This window comes from Nicotiana tabacum, chromosome 8 (assembly GCF_000715075.1).
Source record: "Nicotiana tabacum cultivar K326 chromosome 8, ASM71507v2, whole genome shotgun sequence".
NCBI lineage: Eukaryota > Viridiplantae > Streptophyta > Magnoliopsida > Solanales > Solanaceae > Nicotiana > Nicotiana tabacum.
Window position 1 is genome coordinate 9,536,081 of NC_134087.1, and position 22,760 is coordinate 9,558,840.

Sequence of the window (22,760 nt, forward strand, 5' to 3'; positions counted from 1 at the left end):
CCTAATCTAAGAAGAGAATCAAAAGAAAGAAAAACACATGGGTTGCCTCCCAAGAAGCGCTTGATTTAACGTCACGACACGACGCATGTTACCATTATTCACTTGAAATGGATCAATGCCACAACGTGGACATCATCAACCTTTCCAAGGTAGTGTTTCACTTGGTGGCCATTGACTTTAAAAATCTCACCATTCTTGTTTTTCAAATCTAAATCACCGAAATGAGCCACATGCACCATTTCAAAGGGACCGCTCCATTTTGACTTTAGCTTTCCCGGAAACATCCGTAACCGAGAGTTGAATAAGAGAACAAGGTCACCTTTTTTTATGAATTCTTTGTTCCATATATACTTATCTTGTAGGTACTTCATCTTGTCCTTATACAAGGACGAACTGGAGTAAGCATGGAACCGAAACTCATCAAGTTCATTCAATTACTCCACCCGAAGATTTGCAGCTACATCCCACTCTAGGTTCAACTTCTTCAACGCCCACATGGCCTTATGCCCTAATTCCACGGGGAGGTGACATGCTTTACCAAATACCAATCTATAAGAAGACATGCCAATTGGAGTCTTGTAAGTTGTTCTATAGGCCCATAAAGCATCGTCAAGTTTCCTTGACCAATCAGTTCGGTTTGCATTGACAGTATTAGAAAGAATACTCTTGATCTCCCTATTGAAGACCTCAACCTGTCCACTTGCCTGGGGGTGATAGGGAGTTGACACCTTGTGAGTGACACCATACTTGGAGAGTAAAGTGTCAAAAGGCTTTGTTACAAAAATGAGAACCCCCATCACTAATGATGACCCTAGGGGTGCCGAGCCTTGTAAATATATTTTTCTTCAAGAAGGTCACCACACTCCGTGCTTCATTGTTGAGGAAATCCACAACTTCAACCCACTTGGTGACATCATCCACAACAACAAGAATATAAGTGTTCCCACATGAACTCACAAATGGACCCATAAAGTCGATACCTCACACATCAAAAATGTCGATCTCAAGGATGGTAGTGAGAGGCATCTCATTCTTCTTGGAAATACCACCGGCTCTTTGTCACTCATCACACCGCTTGACAAGCTCGCTAGCATCTTTGTACAAGGTAGGCCAATAGAATCCTCATATTAGGACCTTTGTAGCAGTTCTCGCCCCACCATGATGACCACCATAGGACGAAGAATGACAAGCTTCAAGAATACCCAATTGCTCTTCTTCTGGAACACATCTCCAGATAACACCATCGGTGCAAATTTTGAAAAGATATGGCTCGTCCCAATAATAATCCAAGCAGTCCCATTTGAGCTTCTTCCTTTGGTTTGAAGAGAACTCATTCGGGATAATTCCACTCACAAAATAGTTAGCCACATCAGCAAACCATGTATCCCGGTCAAAGACATGGAAAGGGTTGTTCATCCGGAAACGAATCACTGATCTCAAGGCCATCATGGGGCTTCCCTCCTTTTCCAAATAGGACAAGTGGCCCGCCACTTGATTCTCACTCCCTTTTCGGTCTATGATTTCAAGATCAAACTCTTGTAGAAGAAGTACTCACCTCATCAATCTAGCCTTTGAGTCCTTCTTACTCATCAAATAGCACTCCGCGTGATCGGTGTAAACAATCGCTTTGGTACCCATGAGGTACAGGGCAGAACTTTTCCATAGCATAGACAATGGCTAAGAGTTCTTTCTCGGTCACCGTATAGTTGACTTGGGCGTCGTTCATGGTCTTACTAGCATAGTATACCGGAGGGAATATCTTGTTGATTCTTTGCCCCAATATTGTTCCTACCGCCACATCGCTAGCATCACACATGAGCTCAAATAGTAAGCTCCAATTTGGTACGGTAATGAAGGGAGTGGTAGTCAACTTATACTTGAGTAGCTCAAAAGCTTTCATGCAATCATCATTGAACACAAATTTTGCATCTTTTTCCAATAACTTGCACAAGGGGTTCACCACCTTTAAGAAATCCTTGATGAGCTGACGGTAAAACCCCGCATGCCCTAGAAGGCTCTACACTCCTTTAATAGAAGTATGAGGAGGGAATTTTGATATCACTTCAATCTTTGCTTTATCCACTTCAATACCATTCTTGGAGATCTTATGGCCGAGGACAATGCCTTCCTCTACCATAAAGTGACATTTCTCCCCATTAAGCACCAAGTTAGTTTCTTCACAATGTGGCAAGACTTTATCAAGATAACCCAAAACACTCATCAAAATAATCCCCCACAACAGAGAAATCATCCATGAACACCTCGAGGAAGTCCTCGACCATATCCGTGAATATTGCCATCATACACCGCTGAAAAGTAGCCAGTGCATTACAAAGACCAAACGGCATCCTTGAGAATGAAAATGTGTCATACAGACAAGTGAAGGTGGTCTTCTCTTGGTCTTCAAGTGCAATAAAAATCTGGTTATACCCGGAATACCCATCCAAAATACAATAATAAGCACGTTCGGCTAACCTATCCAACATTTGATCAAGGAATGGAAGCGAAAAATGGTCTTTTCGAGTCACTTTGTTGAGCTTCCTATAATCCATGCATACCCTCCAACCGGTGACAGCTCTTGTGGGGATTAACTTATTGTTGTCATTTGTAATCACAGTCATGCCCCTTCTTTGGGACACATTGTACTGGCGAAATCCATGAGCTATCATAAATGGGGTAGACAACCCCAACATCTAACCACTTGATAACCTTTTTCTTAACAACCTCTTGCATGGCCTCATTCAACCTTCTTTGATGTTCCACGGAGGGTTTGTCATACTCATACAATATGATTTTATGCATGCAAAAGGCGGGGCTTATACCTTGAGTGTGCGCTAATGTCCAACCTATTGCCTTCTTCCTCCTTTGGAGCACCGCAAGGGTGGCATCTACCTGCACATTAGTTAAGCACGAGGAAAGAATAACAGGTAAAATAGAACAAGGGCCTAAGAACTCATACCTGAGGTGTGAAGGCAAAGGCTTCAACTCCAATATGGGAGGCTCCTCTATTGAGGGCTTTGTTGGTGGAGTCTTCCGGTTCTCAAGATCCAAGGAAAGTTTCCGGGGCTCATATGTATACGAACCCATTCCTTGCAAAGCATTGACATATTCCACCAATCCTTCATTCTCAGTCACATCATGGTTCAACAACATAGCTTCTAAAGGGTCTTCTACATTAATCACAACACTTATGTCTTCAACAATCACTTTGGTCACAAGATCCACAAATGAACATATTTCGTTGCTATTGGGCCGCCTCATTGACTTGCAAGCATGGACACAACTTTTTCATCACCCACCCAGAAGGTGAGCTCCCCTGCTTCCACATCAACTAAGGCCTTCCTTGTTACTAGGAAAGGTCTCCCCAATATGATCGACACCTCGTAGTCAACCTCACAGTCAAGTATCACAAAATTTGCGGGAAGTATGAACTTGTCGACCCGAACTAGCACATCATCAATTATCCCCAATGGCCTCTTTATTGTCCTATACGCCATTTGCAATCTCATGGATGTAGTCCTAGGTTACCCAATCCCCAATGTCTTGAACATAGAATATGGCATCAAGTTAATGCTTGCCCCCAAGTCACACAAAGCTTTGGCGAAATCGACACTACCAATAGTGCATGGGATTGCAAAGGCGCTGGGGTCTTCTAACTTTGGAGCCATGGAATGCATAATAGCACTCACTTGGTGTGTCATTTTGATTGTTTTACAGTTCATTGATCTTTTCTTTTTTACCAAGTCCTTCATGAACTTGGCATACCCGGCATTTGTTCTAGAGCTTCAACCAAAGGCACATTTATGGACAAACTTTTCATCATATCAATAAATTTCTTGAACTGGTTCTCATTATTTTTTTTGCAAGTCTTTGAGGATATGGTGGAGGAGGCCTTGGAAAAGGAGCCTTGGCTTTGGGCACTACCATCTTCGGTATGTCTATTACGTGTTCCCTAGAGGGGTTCACATCATTTTGTATCTCCTCCACGTTGTCATCAATGTCTATCCTCACCTCTTCATTCACATTCTCATCACTCACTTGCACATCATTTCTTGGATCATCATCATCTTGCACCAACACATCATCACTCAAAACTTTTCTTGGATTAGAGGTACTAGCAACTCTATCTCTACTACTTCTTGTAGTCACCGCCATAGCATGGCCCGTATTGTTTCCACCCTTCGGGTTTACTATCGTGTCACTTGGTAGTGCCCCCTTATGGAGAGTGTTCAAAACTTGAGAAATTTGGCTAAGCTGGACTTCTAAGTTGCAGATAGAAGTGTTGCAGGAGGCCAATTGGTCATCGGAGTTGGCGTTTTTCTTCATCATTTTCTCAAACATTGACTCTATCTGCCCCATCTCATTATTGAAAGAGCTCAGACCTTGTGATGGATATGGAGGCAGGTTGTTTGGTTGTTGATACATCGGAGGCCTTTGAAAGCCCGACCCCCGATTCCCTTGATTACTGTTGTTCCAACCCCCTTGGTTGTTATTGCCGCCCCAATTGCTATTATTGTTGCCACCCCAATTGCTTAGTTTCCTTGGTTACCCCAGTTTTGATTGTTGATGTTCCCCCAATTGCTTTGGTTATTGTTATTACCACTATTCCAATTTCCTTGTTGATTTTGGTTTCTCCAATTTCCTTGGGATCTCCACTATTGTTGATTCGGAGCATTGCCCCGTTGACCTTGGTATTTATTCACATATTGAACCTCTTCACTTTGATCATCATACACATCATCTTGATTTTAACCATTACCACTTTGCTCAAATTAATCCGGATTGCCTTGAACTTGTTGACCTTGTTGCCTCCTCTTATTGACCATCATATTCACTCCTTCCATGGCATTCACTTGTTTTGGTCCTTGAACTTGTTGCAACTAAGCTTTGGCCAATTGGTTCATGGTCGTAGTTAACTTGGCTATTGCTTGGCCGTGGTCATGCAACTCCTTGTGTCGGTGAATGACACTGGGATCACCTTGTGGCATATTAGCTCGACTTTGCTACTCCGAAGAAGTATCCACCATCTCATCAAGTATTTCACATGCCTCAGCATATGGCGTGTTCATGAAGTTTCCCCCGGCGAGTTGGTTAACTACGCATTGGTTGGTAGTGTTGATGCCACGATAGAATGTTTGTTAGATCATGGCTTCAGTCATGTCATTATTCGGACATTCTTTACCCATCGTCCGATACCTTTCCCAAATCTCATGAAGTGGTTCATTTGGCTCTTGTTTAAAAGCAAGGATCTCATCTCTTAGTGTCTCCATGTGTTCCGGTTCATTTAGAAGAACTTTGCTATGAATTTTTCGATCAACTCATCCAAAGTGGTGATGGAATGGTTGGGCAACCTTTTAAGCCAATCCAAAGCCTTCCCCGTTAGAGAAAATGGGAAAAGCCTTAATCTCAATGCGTCCTTAGAAATGTTAGTTTGCTTGCTCCCGCAGCATTATCAACAAAACCTTTGAGATGCTTGTAGGAGTTTGGTTGTGGAGCTCCGATGAAGAAACCCCTTTGTTTCAAGAGTGTAAGAGTGACATTGGTTATTTGAAAGTTCCCCGCCCTAATCCGGGGCGGGACTATTGCACTTGCATAGCCTTCGTTGGGCAACACCCGGTATGCTATCCTTGCTAGAGGTGGGGGAAGGTTTGGAATATTATCATGAGGCGGTCGGCCTCTCCTTCGTGCTTGAGGTTCGGGTTGAATCTCATCCACATTATCATCATCTACCTCCCCCCCCCAATGGCAAATTTTCGGGGGCATCATTGTTAAGAGCCATTTGGTACCTAAAAGCAATTCACAAATAAATTAGAAAAAATGGAAGAAGGAAAAACAAAACACACAAATACTCAAATATATAGATAAAACCGTTTAACTCCCCGGAAATGGCGCCAAAAATTGATCGGGTCCAAGCCTGCACTACTTTTGAGTAGCGAGGATGGTCGAAGCAGTTTTACTCAACAAGGTCGGGATTGAATCCCAAATATTAATCGGGTCCAAGCCTGCACTACTATTGAGTAGCGAGGATGGTCGATGCAGTTTTACCCCAACAAGGTCGGGATCGAATCCACAGGGAGTTAATTTGTTTGAAGTTAGGTTTATATCCAAGTAGAGATGCGGGGTTTGATCTTAATTGCACTTCCACAAATAGTTGGTTTGTTTTCTAGTTCTAATTCTATTCTATCGCATGCAATATTTAAAACTAAGTATAATGTTTTTGTTGTTGATTTTCAAGGGTTTAAAGGAACTAGGGTAGTGACTTCTACCTAGATGGATATCTATCGGGTAGCAAGAATTTGGGGCAATCATGTGATTAATTGGGTCGTAATATAGCTATCACACCCAGGTACTCACTCTATACCTCTCGGTAGTTTGAGTGATTTTGCCCAATTTGGCTTTCTCAAGTCCAGATGGGTATCCATGCAACTCAAGTGATTTTAGCTCAAGTCGGGTATTACTATCTCTAGGTTTAACCCTTTAATTGGGCTTATCAATTTCTTGAGTTCACCCCAATTCCTTATTAGCCTAGTTTTCCTAGACTGGGTCCTTTTATCTCAAGTAGAGACTAAGTCATAAAGGCATAAATCAGTGTTTGCAACTACTAATTCAATAGTTCTAGCAAGAACTAAGCTAAATATCACTAACCCATACACATTCAGCCTTAAAATTCAAGGCCCATCAAATACCCACACTAGGGTTAGGTCACAACCCTAGCTATGGGTTTAGCTACTCATGAAAATAGAATAAATCAAAGATAAAATAAAGATAAAATGCATAATACTAGATTAAAAGATGAAAAGCTAATGTTAGAAGTTGAATCTAATACAAAATTGCCTGAAATGGTATTTCCAACCATCTCACGTACTTAGCAAAAGCAAAACTTAACCTAAAAGCGTCAAAAAGATCTATTTATACTAAGCTGAAATTTTCGGACAAAAATACCCATGCGGAGGTTTCGTGGCCTCATAATCTAACCGTGGCCACACTCTTGATTTTGCGGCCGCGTAATTTTGGTTGTGGTCCGTCTTTCTTCACATCTGGTACTAGGTTGAACCTTGTATCGCGGACCACATAATTTTTACTGCGTCCGCATGAGAGCCTTTCGCAATGCGGACCGCTCTTAACAATTTTGCATGCTTTGTGAGCTCTCTGAACCTTGCCAACTACGGTTTGTGGAATTCCAATCGTGGTCGCGGTGGTACTTTCGCGGCCGCCACTTTCTGAGGCGGTCTGCATCCATGTATGTGCCCAAAAACCACCTCTCTGATTCTCCCTTTCGCAGTCTGCGAATTAATGACCGCGTCCGCATTGACACTTTCGCGATCGCACTTTTGTGTCGCGTTCCACAATTCTTTGCTCATTCTTGGTCTTTGTTCAAGTTTTGACTCTTTTATGAGTTGATCATGGCTATTTTGGTTCATTATGAACAATCCCTACAAGCAAACATATTACATTAGTTTTTGGGATTACCTTTACGCAATTAAAACCCAAAGCGCAAGTAAAAGAAAACAAATAATGATTCAAATCCCCACTTATCAGTGCCTTCATGAAAGAATCTGCTAACATGGCAAATGAGTCTATGGAATTTAGTGGAAAGTTGTGATACCAAATCATTGCTCCCTTTGACAAAGTTTCCCCAAATTTTTTCAACAAAACAGACTCGATCTCGTCATCTTCTAAGTTATTTCCATTTATTCCGCATGTATATGAAGTGATGTGTTCATTGGGATCGGTGGTCCCGTTGTATTTAGGTATATCCGGCATACGAAACTTCTTAGGAATGGGTTTTAGAGCCGCACTCTGAGGAAAAAGGCTTCTGTACGAACTTTTTCGAATCCAAACCCTTTAAGATCGGGGGTGCCCCCAGTATCTGATCAACTTAGGAGTTGTATGTTTCCACTTTTTTATCATTATCTTCAATTTTTTTCTCTCCCGACTCAATTCTTTTGGTGAGCTCCTCGAGCATTTTCATTATTGTAAGATCACCATTCGACCTTTCTGGCACTGGCTCGGTATGGTGAGTGATTTCTGGCTCGACCATACTTGGAGTTTTATGTTGATTTTGCAATTGAGCAATAACGGCCTGCTGAGCCTGTAACATCTCAAATATTATCTGTGTTACACCCTATTTTTTCGTACGTAAGAGTATGTCATAAGTCAATTGATGTAAGCTCAGAAATGAAATCATCTTTGAAAAGTTTACAAAGTTAGATAATCATGTTAACGTGGAGGTTACAAATATTGAAGATTATGAACAACAAGTACAAGGAAGGTTGGAAGGTTCAAAAGCTAAACGAATTGAATAAAACAATGTTTCGTCGAAAGTCGACAAGTTGGGAATGTTATAACATGTACTTTTGGGGTGAGGATAGGGTTCTTAACCTGATGAGGAGGTTATTTTATGAATTAGTTTATTCATATGATATCTGTGTGTTATGTTTTGAAGTCAAGCGAGTTGTGGAACAAAAATCGATGAAAGCCAAAGAGCCCATTTAAGGGCTTATCTCCTGCAATATAAACCTCATTATATATCAGAAATAAATAGACCTAAACCCCTGTAAACTTCCTCCCAAAAATTACCCACAAACCCTAATTGAATTTCTCTCCCTTTCAAGTTCTAATTGGGGGTAAAACCTAGTGTTTGAAGAACCAAGATAAGGGTTGAGTTATCCAACAAATAAGGTGAGTTTACTGCTCTCTTTCATCTATTTTTTCTGCTGTAAATTCATGCTAAGTCATTCTATACTTTTAAGAACTCATGGGACGGTGATCCGAAGTTGTGAGTTCTAGTTATTCACTTGTAGCAGATTGTTTTGTGAATTGTTTTATATTGCTGCTGGACTGCGTGTTTTACTACTATTTTCTGGAGTTTTGGAGGAGGAAGGGTGTGGAGAAACACCATATAGATGCAGGGTGGTGGGCTGGTCGTTCGTCGTAACATTTCCGGGTCGTTTGACACTACTATGGTGGTCGTTTTGTGTATGAAAAGATTGAAGTGTGTTGGTTGTTTTGTGGTATATTGTGATAGAGATAAGTTTGAAAAATGATGCATACATGTTTTTATTGTTGTGTTGTTGTTACTGTTGGTATATGATATTGGAAAATGGCCTTGTTACAAGGGAGATGCTGCCAAAATTTATGTAAACGAACTACTAGTTTAAGTTCCGAACATAGCCTTTACTCAACACTGATTTTGAATCTCCTTATGATGTGGTAGATTGAGTTGAGTTGTGTGAAGAAGTGCTTGGAAGGTATCAAGGACTCAATATAGTTAAGGTATGTTAAGGCTAAGCCCTTCCTTCATTTGGCATGATCTCATAACTACATGTGTTTGATAACGAGACATAAAGAGAAGTTCATATTCCTGAATTTATGTACATTTTCCTAGTCTCATAAGTTACAGCATTCTCCCTTATCGGGATTTCATATTCAGTTTAGTTTTGTCTTATTTCAACCAAGAGAACAGAGAGTCTATATATATACAGTATTACCATAATTTCACTACCATCGAGCTATAATCGATGGGCAAACCCCTATTGGGCAACCTCTGATCAGATAGTGAGTTATATACCGAGTATACTATGGCTGAGCGCCTATAAGCGAGTGGTATGGCCGAGATACAAAGACTAGTATGGCCAATCACCTATGAGCGAGCCTACTACGGCAGAGCAGTTACACATATCGAGCCTTATAAGGCCGGACAACTATTTTACTTACTATATTGAAAGAGTTGAGTCAATATCGGCAGGTAAGCATATCTTCAGATTATCTTTGACTCCTAGTTACTTTCAGTTATTATATTATCAGTTTAGTTTTAGCTTTCAGTTATACTGTTGCCTTACATACTCGGTACATTATTTTGTACTGACGTTCCTTTTGCCGAGGATGCTGTATTTCATGCCTGCAGGTCCTTATTGACAGTTGGAAAGACCCTCCCAACAGACAGAGTTAAACATCAGCTTAGTTGGAAAGCTTCACATCCTCGGAGTTGCTAGGTCTAGACCTTGGAGTCCATTTTATATAAACAGGTTTGATGGGTAGGTCGAGGCCCTGTCCCAACCATGGTACAGTTCAGTTATCTCTAAAGGCTTGTAGACAAGTCCTATATAGTTTGTATATCAGTAAATGTTCATGGTGGCCTCGTCAGCCTCCACAGTTATATTATATATATATATATATATATAAACAATTATATATATCGACTTTTGGGTATGTTTACCCCATAAATGAGAGAGATATTATTTTCAAACGATTCAGAATATGGCCTCATCGGCCTAAGTTGAGGGTTACCCCTCCAGAGTCCATAGTTACAGAGTGGTACACTCGGGCCGAGTACACCACCGTGTGCCGGCCACGCCCCCCATGTTCGGGGCGTGACAAACTTGGTATCAGAGCAGTTCTGTCCTAGGGATTCTACAAGCCGTATCTGGTAGAGCCTTGTTTATAGATGTGTTGTGCACCACATTATATAAACAGGAAGTTACAAGGCACTTAAGAGTCTGTTATGCTTCTTTCAAATCCAAATCGTGCTATAGAGGTTCATAAGAGTTTGAGCCAAAGCTTATGTTTGCTAATGATCTAGAGATGCTTTCAGTTAGAAAAATTATAGCTAGCTAGAGGGCTAATACAGCAGGTAAGGGCATTAGCATAGAGAGAATTCTTGACGATGTGGCCTTGTTTGAGACCCTATTAGATCGTGCATACTAGATGTGCGAATTTCCCACTTACCCTAAGACGGGAACATCTAACATACCCCGCGAATAGCAGGCCATGAGAGTATCAAAAGGTAAAAGTATAAGTTTCAACAGGTGACAGAAGCAAGGTGAAGAAGGGTACGAGTTACCTAGTTAATGAAGATTATCCGAATTTCCACGTCAAGCAGAGAAATAAAAGGATTCTAAGTTACCTTCAACATAAATGGAGGTATGTAAAATTTACCAAACCCATCTCAGTTATGCCCTATGGGAGCTAACATATATGGTTTAAGAGAAGGATAGGATATCAGGATCCAGCTTGGGTTAGAGTAACCTGAAATGGTAGATTGAGCCAGGGGAGCTAAAGGTGAAATAATGTTTTATTGAAGTTTTCAGAATAATGAGGTAGACAAAAGTATTAGCAGGAGAATAAGAGGAGAGTAAATGAAGCATTATGAGTAAGGCATAATAAATAGGTGATAACAGTAAATCAAAATACAGTAGGATGACAGAGTCTATGGTCATGTGAAAGAAAAGACAAGAGATGAAAAGTTTTGAGACTATAAAAGAGTATATGCCATGAAGTCATATCCTTATTTCGAGAAATGAGTTAGTGACTCCAACATGATTACTAAAAAGCTAAGTTAGACCCCCAGAGAGATAGAAATCAGCATAGGCTAGTAAACAAGATAAATCGAACATTATTTAGGGACCGAAAGATTCGATAATAGACGGCATCGTGAGAATTTTAGAGATCGTACTCCGACAAAGATAAAATGGACAATTGAAGAATAACCTTTAAAGGTCATTCAGGAAGACGCTTCCCTAAAAAGAATGTGACTAGAGTTAAGCTTAAGGAACTAAGTATGCTAGTTACACTATGTGTCACCCTCGCATGTAAGAAATTTAGTTATCCCTAGTAGAGAAAGGCTACCATAAAGTGAGTAAGAATCATTGAAGATGTGAAAAGACGCCGAAGATAAAGAGGTAAAATATTTGTAGGTGAATCTTCATAGCATTAAATGTTATTACTCCCCTAAAGGGGGGAAGATGGGGTAATATGGTATTAAGTCGGAGTTAAGTGGTTCATGTAACTACGAAATAGTAAAGGAAGAATGTGGTAAGAAGGCGAAAGGAGTGAGAGTAAATTTATTCAGATCATACATATATACTACGACTCCAGGACACTATGCAAGCATGATGCTGGGGAGAGGCAGTAAGGGTTTCCGGCCAGGATGTTATTGATAAATAAGTGGGAATGGGAAATTAATACATATGAAGCTAGTACGAGAGGTAAGTTAAGGAAAAGGACATAGCCCAAGAGAGGTTACACAGAATATAAATATGAGCATGGACTAACGGGTAGTTAGTAGTTGATCCAGAAAGAGCTTGGCTATGGCTAGACAAGAGTTCTCAAATAAATCAGTAGATCATGCAAGATAAACGTAGTGAAACCCAACAAAGGAACTTCAGTCTCTCAGACACGACATCGTAATCCTCAAGAAATATTCAGATAAGAGTTGGGGTAGTAGAATGTACAGTATAAGTATTACGTAAAGAAAAAACAAAGGAGTTCCACTAGGGAGACTATTAAAATTTTGGTTCAGAAGTAACCCGACGAGCATAAGGGCACGGAAGTAAGTAACTAAGGATAATTAAGACGAGTAAGAACATAAAAAGTTCTATCTTGTATACAGTGTAATAATCTCGCATTTTTACAAGAGTCAGAGGATCTCCCTTAAGTGTTACAATGAAAGACTAGCTCAGGAAATAAGGATGAAGGCATCAACATAAGCATAATGACCTAAAGAAGAAATGATCTTGGAACAATAATCTCCCTCGACATTGTATCCTCTCTATAGCAAAGTGGCACATGTCGTAACTAAGGAACGGGAAGTAAAATCCAAAGTAATATTCGAGATCACATGAGTTGCACAAAATTCCAATATATGTGGGAACTAAGATAAGCCAAGTAATCATGCAACAAGTGGCAGAACGACCAAGAAAGGTAATTGCTTACTTTTAATGAAAGCTAAGAAGGCACGAAATGAATTATTTGATCTATGACCCAGAGTTAGTTACATTATGAACACACATTATATATCAGAGTGTTATCCATGCAGCATATATGTTGACAATGATACGAGCTACTAGTTTAAGTCCCCCGAGATTAGCCAGTGGCACCCCGACTCCTAGAGCAATTACATTGTCGTTTTCCCTGTGAAATCCGAGACCATCATCACCATGTACGAGTGTGTTTTGTGAGTTTGTCATGCTTTAACCTGAGAGCAAGAATAAACAAGAACAAGTGTGAAAACACGTGTGTTATCAGAATCAGCACTGAAAAATTACTATTATCCTTAGCCCAACGGCGGGCGCCAAACTGTTTACCCTAAAATTCGGGTAACAATTAAACTTGTATTGTGGTTTTAAGGATATGTGATTTAATTCAATGATAATTGATAAACAAGGAATTAAATAGCTAAGTTAAAAAATAAAGTTAACTAAACCAGTGTGTAAGCTAAACCTTGACCTCAACCTGTGACAGCCTCGAGGTATAAAAATGGGAATAACAAATATAAAACAACTCTGATGAACAGTAAGTTAAATAGCAAGAGAGTAACGTGCGTATATTTTCTTATCAGTGAATAATGTCCCTTTCAAATGAATGTGATCTCCCTTTATATAATAGGGGAGTCCTAAATAAGGTACACTTCTAATTATAGTAGGAAATTATATTTGACAACTGTTTAACCGCTCAAGATCAATCCATTCTGAAATGCATGCCGTGATCTCCGGCCCGTTGCGGATATCTCGCTTTTTCTGTTATTGAATTATACCAGCGTCATCTAGTAGCACACCTTCTTCTGACCTCGGTAAGTGTTATCGACTTCGACCTTGGAAAGGAACTTTGACCCCGAGCTCGACATCCTGATCTTGCGACGTGGTATTACTTTTTCAATCGGGTGGCCTGATTTCCACCGTTCACAATCTTAACTCCGTGTCTGGGACCAACTATACTTCTACTCAAGTAGGAAAGTGGGTGGCTTAGTCTTATTGGTTTGGTTTGTGAAAATGAACACGTACCACATTCTGTATTTTGTAGTTGTCAATTATCATTGTCTCTATCTAATACTACATGTTTTGTTATAATCAACATGGAAGAGGGACCTCCTTCCCCTGCATTTTTGCCTTCGTGTCGTTGGCGCATTAGACGAGCCATCACGGGGCAAAGCACAAAACTTTCGCCGCTTCGAACATGTGGCCGCAGCTCTTCGCCAATAAATGAGTTCAACTTTATTCTCTTCTATTCGAATTACACTGTATATTTATTGACTTGAAATCGTAAAGGCTGATTTATGATTTAAATTTTATGAGTTTAATTTTAAGATTTTAATATTGAACCCATTATATTTTTAAAGTTATGAGTTCATATTTTGTTTACCATTAAAATCGGATAATAATTAAATTTATAAATGGTTTTAAGGATACGTAATTTTACCTAGCACCAGTTGATAAATATGATGATTAATAGTAGAAATTAACAACAAAATAAAGCAAACCAGTATTAAAATGCAACTCAGCCCTCGAGCTAGGTCCCCCTCGAACCGAGTGAGTGAAAATAGAGTTATAAAATAAACTGATGAACAAGAGAGTATAAGAGAAAAAGAATATTGTATTGCTTTGATATGCGAGAATGAGATGGTTACAAATGATTAGAACCCCCTTTATATAGTAGAGGAATTCCACTTATGATACAATTCTAGTTACAAAAGGAAATCCGATGGTTAGCTACATAACCGTACTTGATTTGATCCGTTTCTGGATTTCCGCCATGATTCTCGACCAGTCACGAATATCTCGTCTTTCCGTTATTATGCTATCTTCGATCTCGCTCGATGTCTATCCTGTTTGGTCTCGATCATTTCCGGGCTCGATCTTGACCGGTACTTCGAATCCTGAAGTCAATACCTTATCCTCATGTCTCGGTCTGATATACAACGGGGCGGATCCTCGATCCATCCCCTGGTCTCGGTTAATCAGTAAAATCGGGTGTGTCCGATTTTAATCGTATACATATATACTATTTATACAATTTTAATGAATTTTTATATACAAATTTTTACTCTGCGGTCGAAAGTTATGAGTTCTGATCAGTTGAACCCGTAGGTAGTACACTACATATCCGCCTCTGATCGTAATGCTTATAATTTTAGATGAAATTTTACAATCGAAGAATTGAGATATTATCAGCGTTCCACTTATCTTTTTATTAAGCACATTGAGTTTAATACAGAGACGTTGGTCAATGCACAATGAGACCTAAGGATATAAGTTACATACTATGTATACATATAATTGTTACATTGTAAGTACAATTTAACCATTTATGATATCTCATTACTTTATTTTCGGATTATTATATCAAGTTTTTTTTTTAAAGAATCACTTATATATCAGTTTAACATAGTAGTGCAAAAAATTTATATTCTGATCATTGCACAAAATTTAATATTCCACAGGTAAGCGTAAGTGAGGATGGAATTGTTTGTGCATTGTGCTAGTCGTTTTCTCCCGATGAAAGTCATGGTCACTCCATTAAACGACTTATAGAGTATAGACTTGGCATAAGTCATTCGGCAAGGTGGGGGTGGGGGAGGGGGGAGAAGTACTGTTCCAAAATATCTTCCATCTATTCAATCCTAAACTTAACATTTGCGTCATAAATAAAGATTTTATCCGCTTCGACTATTTGCATTAATTAACTGTATTAGTTTATTATGATGACAACAATAACAAAAAATCCATTATGTTCTCATCAAGTGACAAAAAAGAGATGCAACACGAGGACTTTCTAGGGAGTCATCCATCCTAGCACTATTCTCGTCCAAACACGCTTAACTTTGAAGTTTTGATGAGATTCGATACGTTAGCACTGGTATGATCGCATTCTAGTTTATCATAATTAAGTAATTTAATAAAGCAATAATATATATCAATTAACGATAGTTGAGTGAAAACGTTTTGTGTTCAATCACATATCATATATTTTTTAATTTGGTGTAAATATTCTATGATGATGTACTTTTACCGTACTACTATACTAAAAAAAAAGAAACAGGTTGCTGCCTTATTTGACGCTTGAAGAGTGAAGAAGACTAGTTTTAATTTATGTGAAACCCATTTGATTCCGCGTGGAGTTTAAGAAAAGAGAGAAGACTTTTAAACTTGTGGTGTAAAATGAGGCACATATATTTTATATAGCTATAAATCATTGCATAAAGGTAAATTGTTTCCAAATAAGGAAATAAGGCCATTCTTTCTGACACGGACCAAAAAGGAAATAAGTTCACATAAATTAAAACGAAGGGAGTATATTGTACTCGAATATAGTACATTAGTTTTTAAGAAATCGCAATCTGTTCTACTACTCCCTCTGTTTCATATTAGATGAGGTAGTTTGACTCGACGCAAAGTTTAAGAAAAAAGAAGAAGACTTTTAAAATTTGTGGTCTTAAAAGCTTAAGAGGTAAAAGATTTATGGGGCCATGACATTTGTGTGACTAAAGTATCTCACTAAGGGTAAATGGGTAAAATAAAATAGTTTAAAGTTGAATTATTTTCAAATTTAAAAATGTGTCGTTTGTTTTGGAACAGACTAAAAAGGAATGTACCTGCATCTAATATGAAACGGAGAGAGTATTTGTTAAAAAAACTTGGTTATATGCATGGTTTTTCAACTCCCAACTTCGTAGCTTGGCTGCTACTACCTTCCCACCAAAATGGACAACAATAATAGAAATACGAGGATTAATGTATTTGATTTTCGTAAAAGTTCAAAAGTTCACTTTTTAAATATTTTACAAATAATTATTTTAGTATCTATAATAACTTTTCGAGTTTTATAATTATATAAAAAGTATTAGCATGAGCTAATTAATTTAGGCTTAAAGTATTTAATTAATTAACAATACTCAATGAAAAATTTATCTAAAACCAATAAGTTATGAGAAATTTGATCACCGTATTGGATGTGCGAGTTTGATTCTCCATAAGTATTCCTATCCCTTCTCCCTTTTCCTACTCTCCTTTCGCATTACAATTAACGGATAATATATATATATATATATATATATATATATATATATATATATATATATATATATATATATATATATATATATATATATATATATATATATATATATATATATATATATATATATATATATATATATATATATATATATATATAATACTCTCTCTCTCTCCATCTCAATTTATGTATCTTATTATTCATTTTATTTTATTTTTAAAATGTGTCTTCTTTCTACACTAAGTAAGTGTCTACCTCCGACATTTTATTTTACTCTAACATTCTGTAACGACCTAGCCATTCGTTTTGAGCATTTGCATTCTGTTCAACTATTTGAAGTTTTGAGCAGCATCATATGATGTATTATGACTTGTGTGAATCAACGGTTTTGGTTTCAGGTTATTCGGAATACTCTCTCTCTCTCATCTCAATTTATGTATCTTATTATTCATTTTATTTTATTTTTAAAATGTGTCTTCTTTCTACACTAAGTAAGTGTCTACCTCCGACATTTTATTTTACTCTAACATTCTGTAACGACCTAGCCATTCGTTTTGAGCATTTGCATTCTGTTCAACTATTTGAAGTTTTGAGCAGCATCATATGATGTATTATGACTTGTGTGAATCAACGGTTTTGGTTTCAGGTTATTCGGAATTGATTTGGAAGAATGATTCTCAACTAAGAAGCTTTAAGTTGGAAGAGTTGACCAAGTTTGACTTTTTTAGTATTTGACCCTGATCGTAGTTTTGATGGTTTCGCTAAGTCCGGATGGTGATTTTGGACTTGCGCGTATGCCCGGATTCGCATTTAGATATTTCTAGAAGGTTTCAACACATTTTGGCGAAAATTTGAAAGTAGAAGCTTTGGAAGGTTGACAGGTTTGACCGGAACCTGACTTTGTTACGTTGATATCGGGTTCGGATTTCGATTCCGGGAGTTGGTATAGCTCCGTTGTGTCATTTGTAACTTGCATACAAAATTTGACGTCATTCCGAGTTGATTTAATATTATTCGGCGCGAGTTGTAGAAGTTGAAAGTTCCTAAGTTCACTTGGTTCGATTTGAGGTGCGATTCGCAATTTTGACGTTGTTTGATGTGATTTGAGGCCTTGAGCAGGTCCGACTATATTATGGAACGTGTTGGTATGTTTCGATGGGGTCCCGGGGCCCCCAAGTGTGTTTCGGATGGGCTTCGGGCCATTTCGTCATGTTTTAGAGTTGCTGGTTTTCTGATGCTTCACGTACTTTATGTGATCCCTTGTTTGCTGTCGCGATCGTGATATGTAGTGGGAGCTAGGCGTGGTCCTTCTTCGCGTTCGCATAGCTGCTATACCGCGTTCGCAATGCTTGAATTGGTTGTTAGTCGTGATCACGATCAGTTAAACTTGATAATTACAGGGTACCACTGTTGTGTACTCATGCTACACTTCTGCATAATTTTGTGCAGAACCAGGTACTTTGGATTGAGTTGATTTTGAGACTTATGCCTGTGCGGCCGGAGACTTCAAGGTACACCTGTTGTACGTTCGCAGGGTCCGAAGTCACCTTCTGTTGTATTTTATTTCTAGTATTTCCTACTATTCCGGGATAATGATAATTGTTATTTCTAGTGACTCTTAGAAAAGCTTATGACTTGTACTACCGATTTTGGAATATCGTATCATGCTCAGATTGTCGGCTTATTATGAAAACTTATGTTTCATGCTTAATAGTAATTTGGTTAAAAATCTATTACTTAATCAGCAAGTGTTAGGCTTACCTAGTCTTATAGACTAGGCGCTATCACGATATTCTATGAAGGGAAATTGGAATCGTGACACGTTCGCTTGTAGGAATGACATGACATTTTTAAGGCCAAATACATATACATCCCATTCAACTTGGCACCATTTTTTATTTTGGCACTCTATCTCTCCCTTGTTCCATTTTGGCCCTCTAACTCTATTTTGTATGTTCAATTTTGGCCCTCTAACTCTATTTCTTATGTTCCACTTGAACACAAAAGCTGAAACCAGTGCAAAAAATATAGCGCATGTGTATACACAAATCTGAGGTGTAATAAATATCCAATTAAATGTTGCCACTTGATTTTTCCATCCATGTCAAACGGGTCAATACAAAAATACCCGAACACGATCGTATTTTTTATCAACTGTTGCCCCGTCTTCATTCTCTAAGTTCCAAAGCTTTCATCTGCTGATTTCATACCTGGTCCGTTTAGATGAAATAAATCAACAAAAAATATGGTCAGGTTCAGATATTTTAGTACTGACCCGTTTGACATGGATGAAAAAATCAGTTGGCAATAATAGTTAATTAAATATTTATTACACCTCAGATTTGTGTATACACGCGTGCTATATTTTTTGCACTGATTTCAACTTTTGTGTTAAAGTATAACATATGAAATAGAGTTGGAGGACCAAAATAGAACAAAGTAGAAATAGAGTGCCAAAATGAAAAATAGTGCCAAAGTTGGATGGGATGTATATGTATTTGGCTCATTTTTAAAACTGCTATATCAGAAGTGTATATTTGATACATCATACACATATTAGTTTGAGTCGATTCAATTTTTATTTTTTTAACATACTTATACTTTATGCCTAATCAAATTAAGAAAGGTCAAACGAAATGGAGCTGGTAGTATATGCCATTCGCAGGTTTTTTTTCCAGAAACCTAGTATGCCCTACGCCCAACCTTTGAGAAATAATACAAGTAGCAGAGAGGGACGTGGGAATGCCTTTGGACCGTCCTCCATTCATGGCCGTCAAATCTCCATTGTCTAACCCTTGTGCTCGCACGAGTTTTATGGGACGTATCGTTATAGCATTGGCTGCTCGTTCACAATACAACAAGCAGACAGCAACCTCCCGATTCCATTTCTGGGACCAGATCGCAAAATTCTCTTTTTACTGATCATATCAATATATAATGCTAGCAACAACTACCTATTTATATTATGGCCGTAAGCCAAAATTTTCTCAAGGGTATTTAAATTTGAAAGAAGTAAAAAAAAATTTTATCAAAGAGTGTTCAGTATATGTTATACTATATCTTTAAAAGTAATATTTTAGTTATATACGCACTGTAATTTTTCATAATCAATTAATTCTTTTAATACATGTAGCTTTGGGAGATAAGCCCACTGTCCCCACCAACATCATTCAACGGCTTTCATTCTTTTCGTCAGTAGTCCCTTTTTCCTCTATAAAATCCTCGACTTAATTAAGCCACCAAATGTATATATATCTCTCTTTCGAAGGGGGAGCTCATCTAGTTCTAACTCTAACAGATGATGTTAACAAGATCATCGTGTCCTATACTTCATTCATGGATTCCCAACTCCCCTGGATCGTCGCCCGATTCCGCACTGGCTAGGACACGATCATGCTCCTTAACAACGTCGTTTTTTGCGGAGCATGAAACCGCGACCAAGCTTGCAACTAGCTGTTGCATGCGAGAAACAGAACCCCGAGATCCTGTAGTTAAGAAGAAGAAAAACGACGGTATAACGAAGAAAGGGAGGGTGTCGGAGTCACTGCTGGTGGGTGGTGCAACGAAAGGCGGCGGCGGAGGCGGTGGGTGGGATGGTGGAGATGGTCCAGGTTCAGGTTCGGATTCGAATAGTTGGGATGGGCATGAGAGTACAGAAGCCTACTATAAGAAAATGATTGAAACTAACCCGGAAAATGCACTTTTACTAGCAAACTATGCCAGCTTCTTAAAAGAGGTACGTAAATTCGTAATCATTCGATTCAGTCTCTTTATGACTTAAGTACTAGTGCTGCTACCTTTGAATAAGTGATTTAATTATTTGCTTCTGAGAATTAATGTAGTGATTAATATAATTGTGTGTTGAATCAACAGGTTAAGAGGGATCTAGCAAAAGCAGAGGAGTATTACGCAAGAGCAATATTGGTAAATCCGAGAGATGGGAATGTGTTGGCACTTTATGCTGACCTAATTTGGCGAACCCAAAAAAATGCATCTCATGCCCATGCTTATTTTGATCAAGCTGTTAAATCTAGCCCTGATGACTGGTGAGTACTTTTTCCTTATTTTCATTCTAAAAATTCAAATATGATTGACCAATTCAAGCTTTATTCGGATTGAGATTCTTTATTTATATTTCATTTATTAATTATTACAGTTACGTATTGGCATCATACGCTCGGTTCTTGTGGGATGCCGAAGAGGCGGAGGATGAGGAGGAGGAGGAAGAAGTAAAAGAGCAAAGTATAAAATGTGGAATAGAGAGTGAAAATTCAGCAGCCACAAACTATTTAGGAGGAGCGCCGTCTCATCATCGGCCACCCTTGGCTGCAGCTTCTTCAAATTCATGCAAAATATATGCTTCATCTTCCACAAAAACCAGCCTATCTTCAATTCAAAGGAACAGTTCAGTGTTGGAAAAGTCACAAAGTATATCGTAATCCACAAATTTTAACGGACGATCTTATGTTTAGGAGGTCACAATTCAAAGCCAAAATGCACGGATTCGGTTTTAGTGACTTCTTGGTCACAGTTACTCGATTGGGACTTTCCTAATTGGAAAAAAACTTGGCAGGCTTCATTTAATAACTATGTATAAGATAAAATTTCATGAATGGCCAACCTGGTGCAACTTATGTACAAATAGGTTTGATGTAACTATTATAGAAGGTAGCTAATCCAATATGTAACATGGAAGGCGGCTCCTTTCCTTCCCTTTTGGTCTCAAGGTTAGTACTTCTGTTTGTTTTACTGATAATCTTGGTGAATACTAGTATTAAAGTAGTCATGTTGTGGTTTCTTTACTATTAGTAATATATATTGGTAAATATTACACTAAACTAATGAATAGGGAGTAATAGGTTATCTAAATTAGCCAGTGGCTGATGGAGCATATATAAACTAACACAAATATATATATGTTAACTAGTACATTAATAGTTTGGTCATATTAGACAGATTACCCGATATTCGGTTTAAATTTGACACCACTACGTTTGCATTGTTATGTTGTGAATAAACCCCTTACCAAAATAATATTCACGGTAATAAAGCGGAATAATAATGTAGCACCGAGATACGGTAATTAACAAGAATAAAAGAGTAACAATGACCCCAAGATTTTTACGTGGAAAACTCTTCTGAATAAGGGAAAAAACCACGACCCCGAGAGGAGCAACTGATATCACTATAGTAAGGAATTTTACACTTTGTAGGTCGGAGATAAATACTCCAAAGACCACTACAACACTCAAAAGAAATAACCCTCTTTTGATATTCCCACCTCACTACAATATCGCTCACTCTCTATTTTCCTCACAGACTATTTTCTTATACCTTGTCTGTGAAACCTCACTCTTTCTTTCTCTTTTTGTTGGTGTGTAGAAATGAGAGTTGAATCTCTCCTTTTATAGCCAAAGCTTCACCCTCTAAAGCCTACAATATTTAACAATTTACACACACTTTTCACAATTCAACAAAGTTGGCTACCAAACCAAAGAAATTCAACAAGGTTGACTACCGAACCAAACTAATTCAACAAGGTTGGCTACCAACCAAACCAAGTCAACAAGGTTGGCTACCAAACCAAAGAAAACTCTTATTAGGCACATGCCTAATACTTCTTCAATGAGATGGACATCATCAATCTCCCCTCCAGTCTCATTCATCCAGAGGAGGTAGCACTGTCTTCTAGTTTGAGTGCATGCCGACAAGTTCTTTGCATAGCTCGAACTTGTTCCTTGGTACCACCTTGGTCAGCATATCTGCGGGATTCTCATTTGTAGAAATCTTCAAGACTTTTAGAGATTCATCATCTACCATTTCTCGAATCCAATGATATCTCACATCAATGTGTTTGGTCCTTGCATGGTACATAGAGTTCTTGCTAAGGTCTATTGCACTTTGACTGTCACAATAGACGACATACTCCTTCTGATGCAATCCAAGCTCTTGAAGGAATCGCTTGAGCC

At 38.4% G+C, this 22,760-nt stretch overlaps 1 protein-coding gene and 1 pseudogene across 1 annotated transcript; one reads left to right on the plus strand and one right to left on the minus strand.

Moving 5' to 3' along the window:
* Positions 1-15,528: 15,528 nt before the first annotated feature.
* LOC142163630 (5S ribosomal RNA) lies at positions 15,529-15,647 on the minus strand (annotated as a pseudogene).
* Positions 15,648-20,033: 4,386 nt separating this feature from the next.
* Positions 20,034-21,538, plus strand: LOC107830394 (uncharacterized). Its single transcript, XM_016657938.2, has 3 exons — positions 20,034-20,527; positions 20,665-20,837; positions 20,948-21,538. Exons 1-3 carry the CDS (start codon positions 20,090-20,092, stop codon positions 21,228-21,230), a joined length of 894 nt encoding a protein of 297 aa, XP_016513424.1. The 5' UTR covers positions 20,034-20,089; the 3' UTR covers positions 21,231-21,538.
* The last annotated feature ends 1,222 nt before the right edge of the window (positions 21,539-22,760 follow it).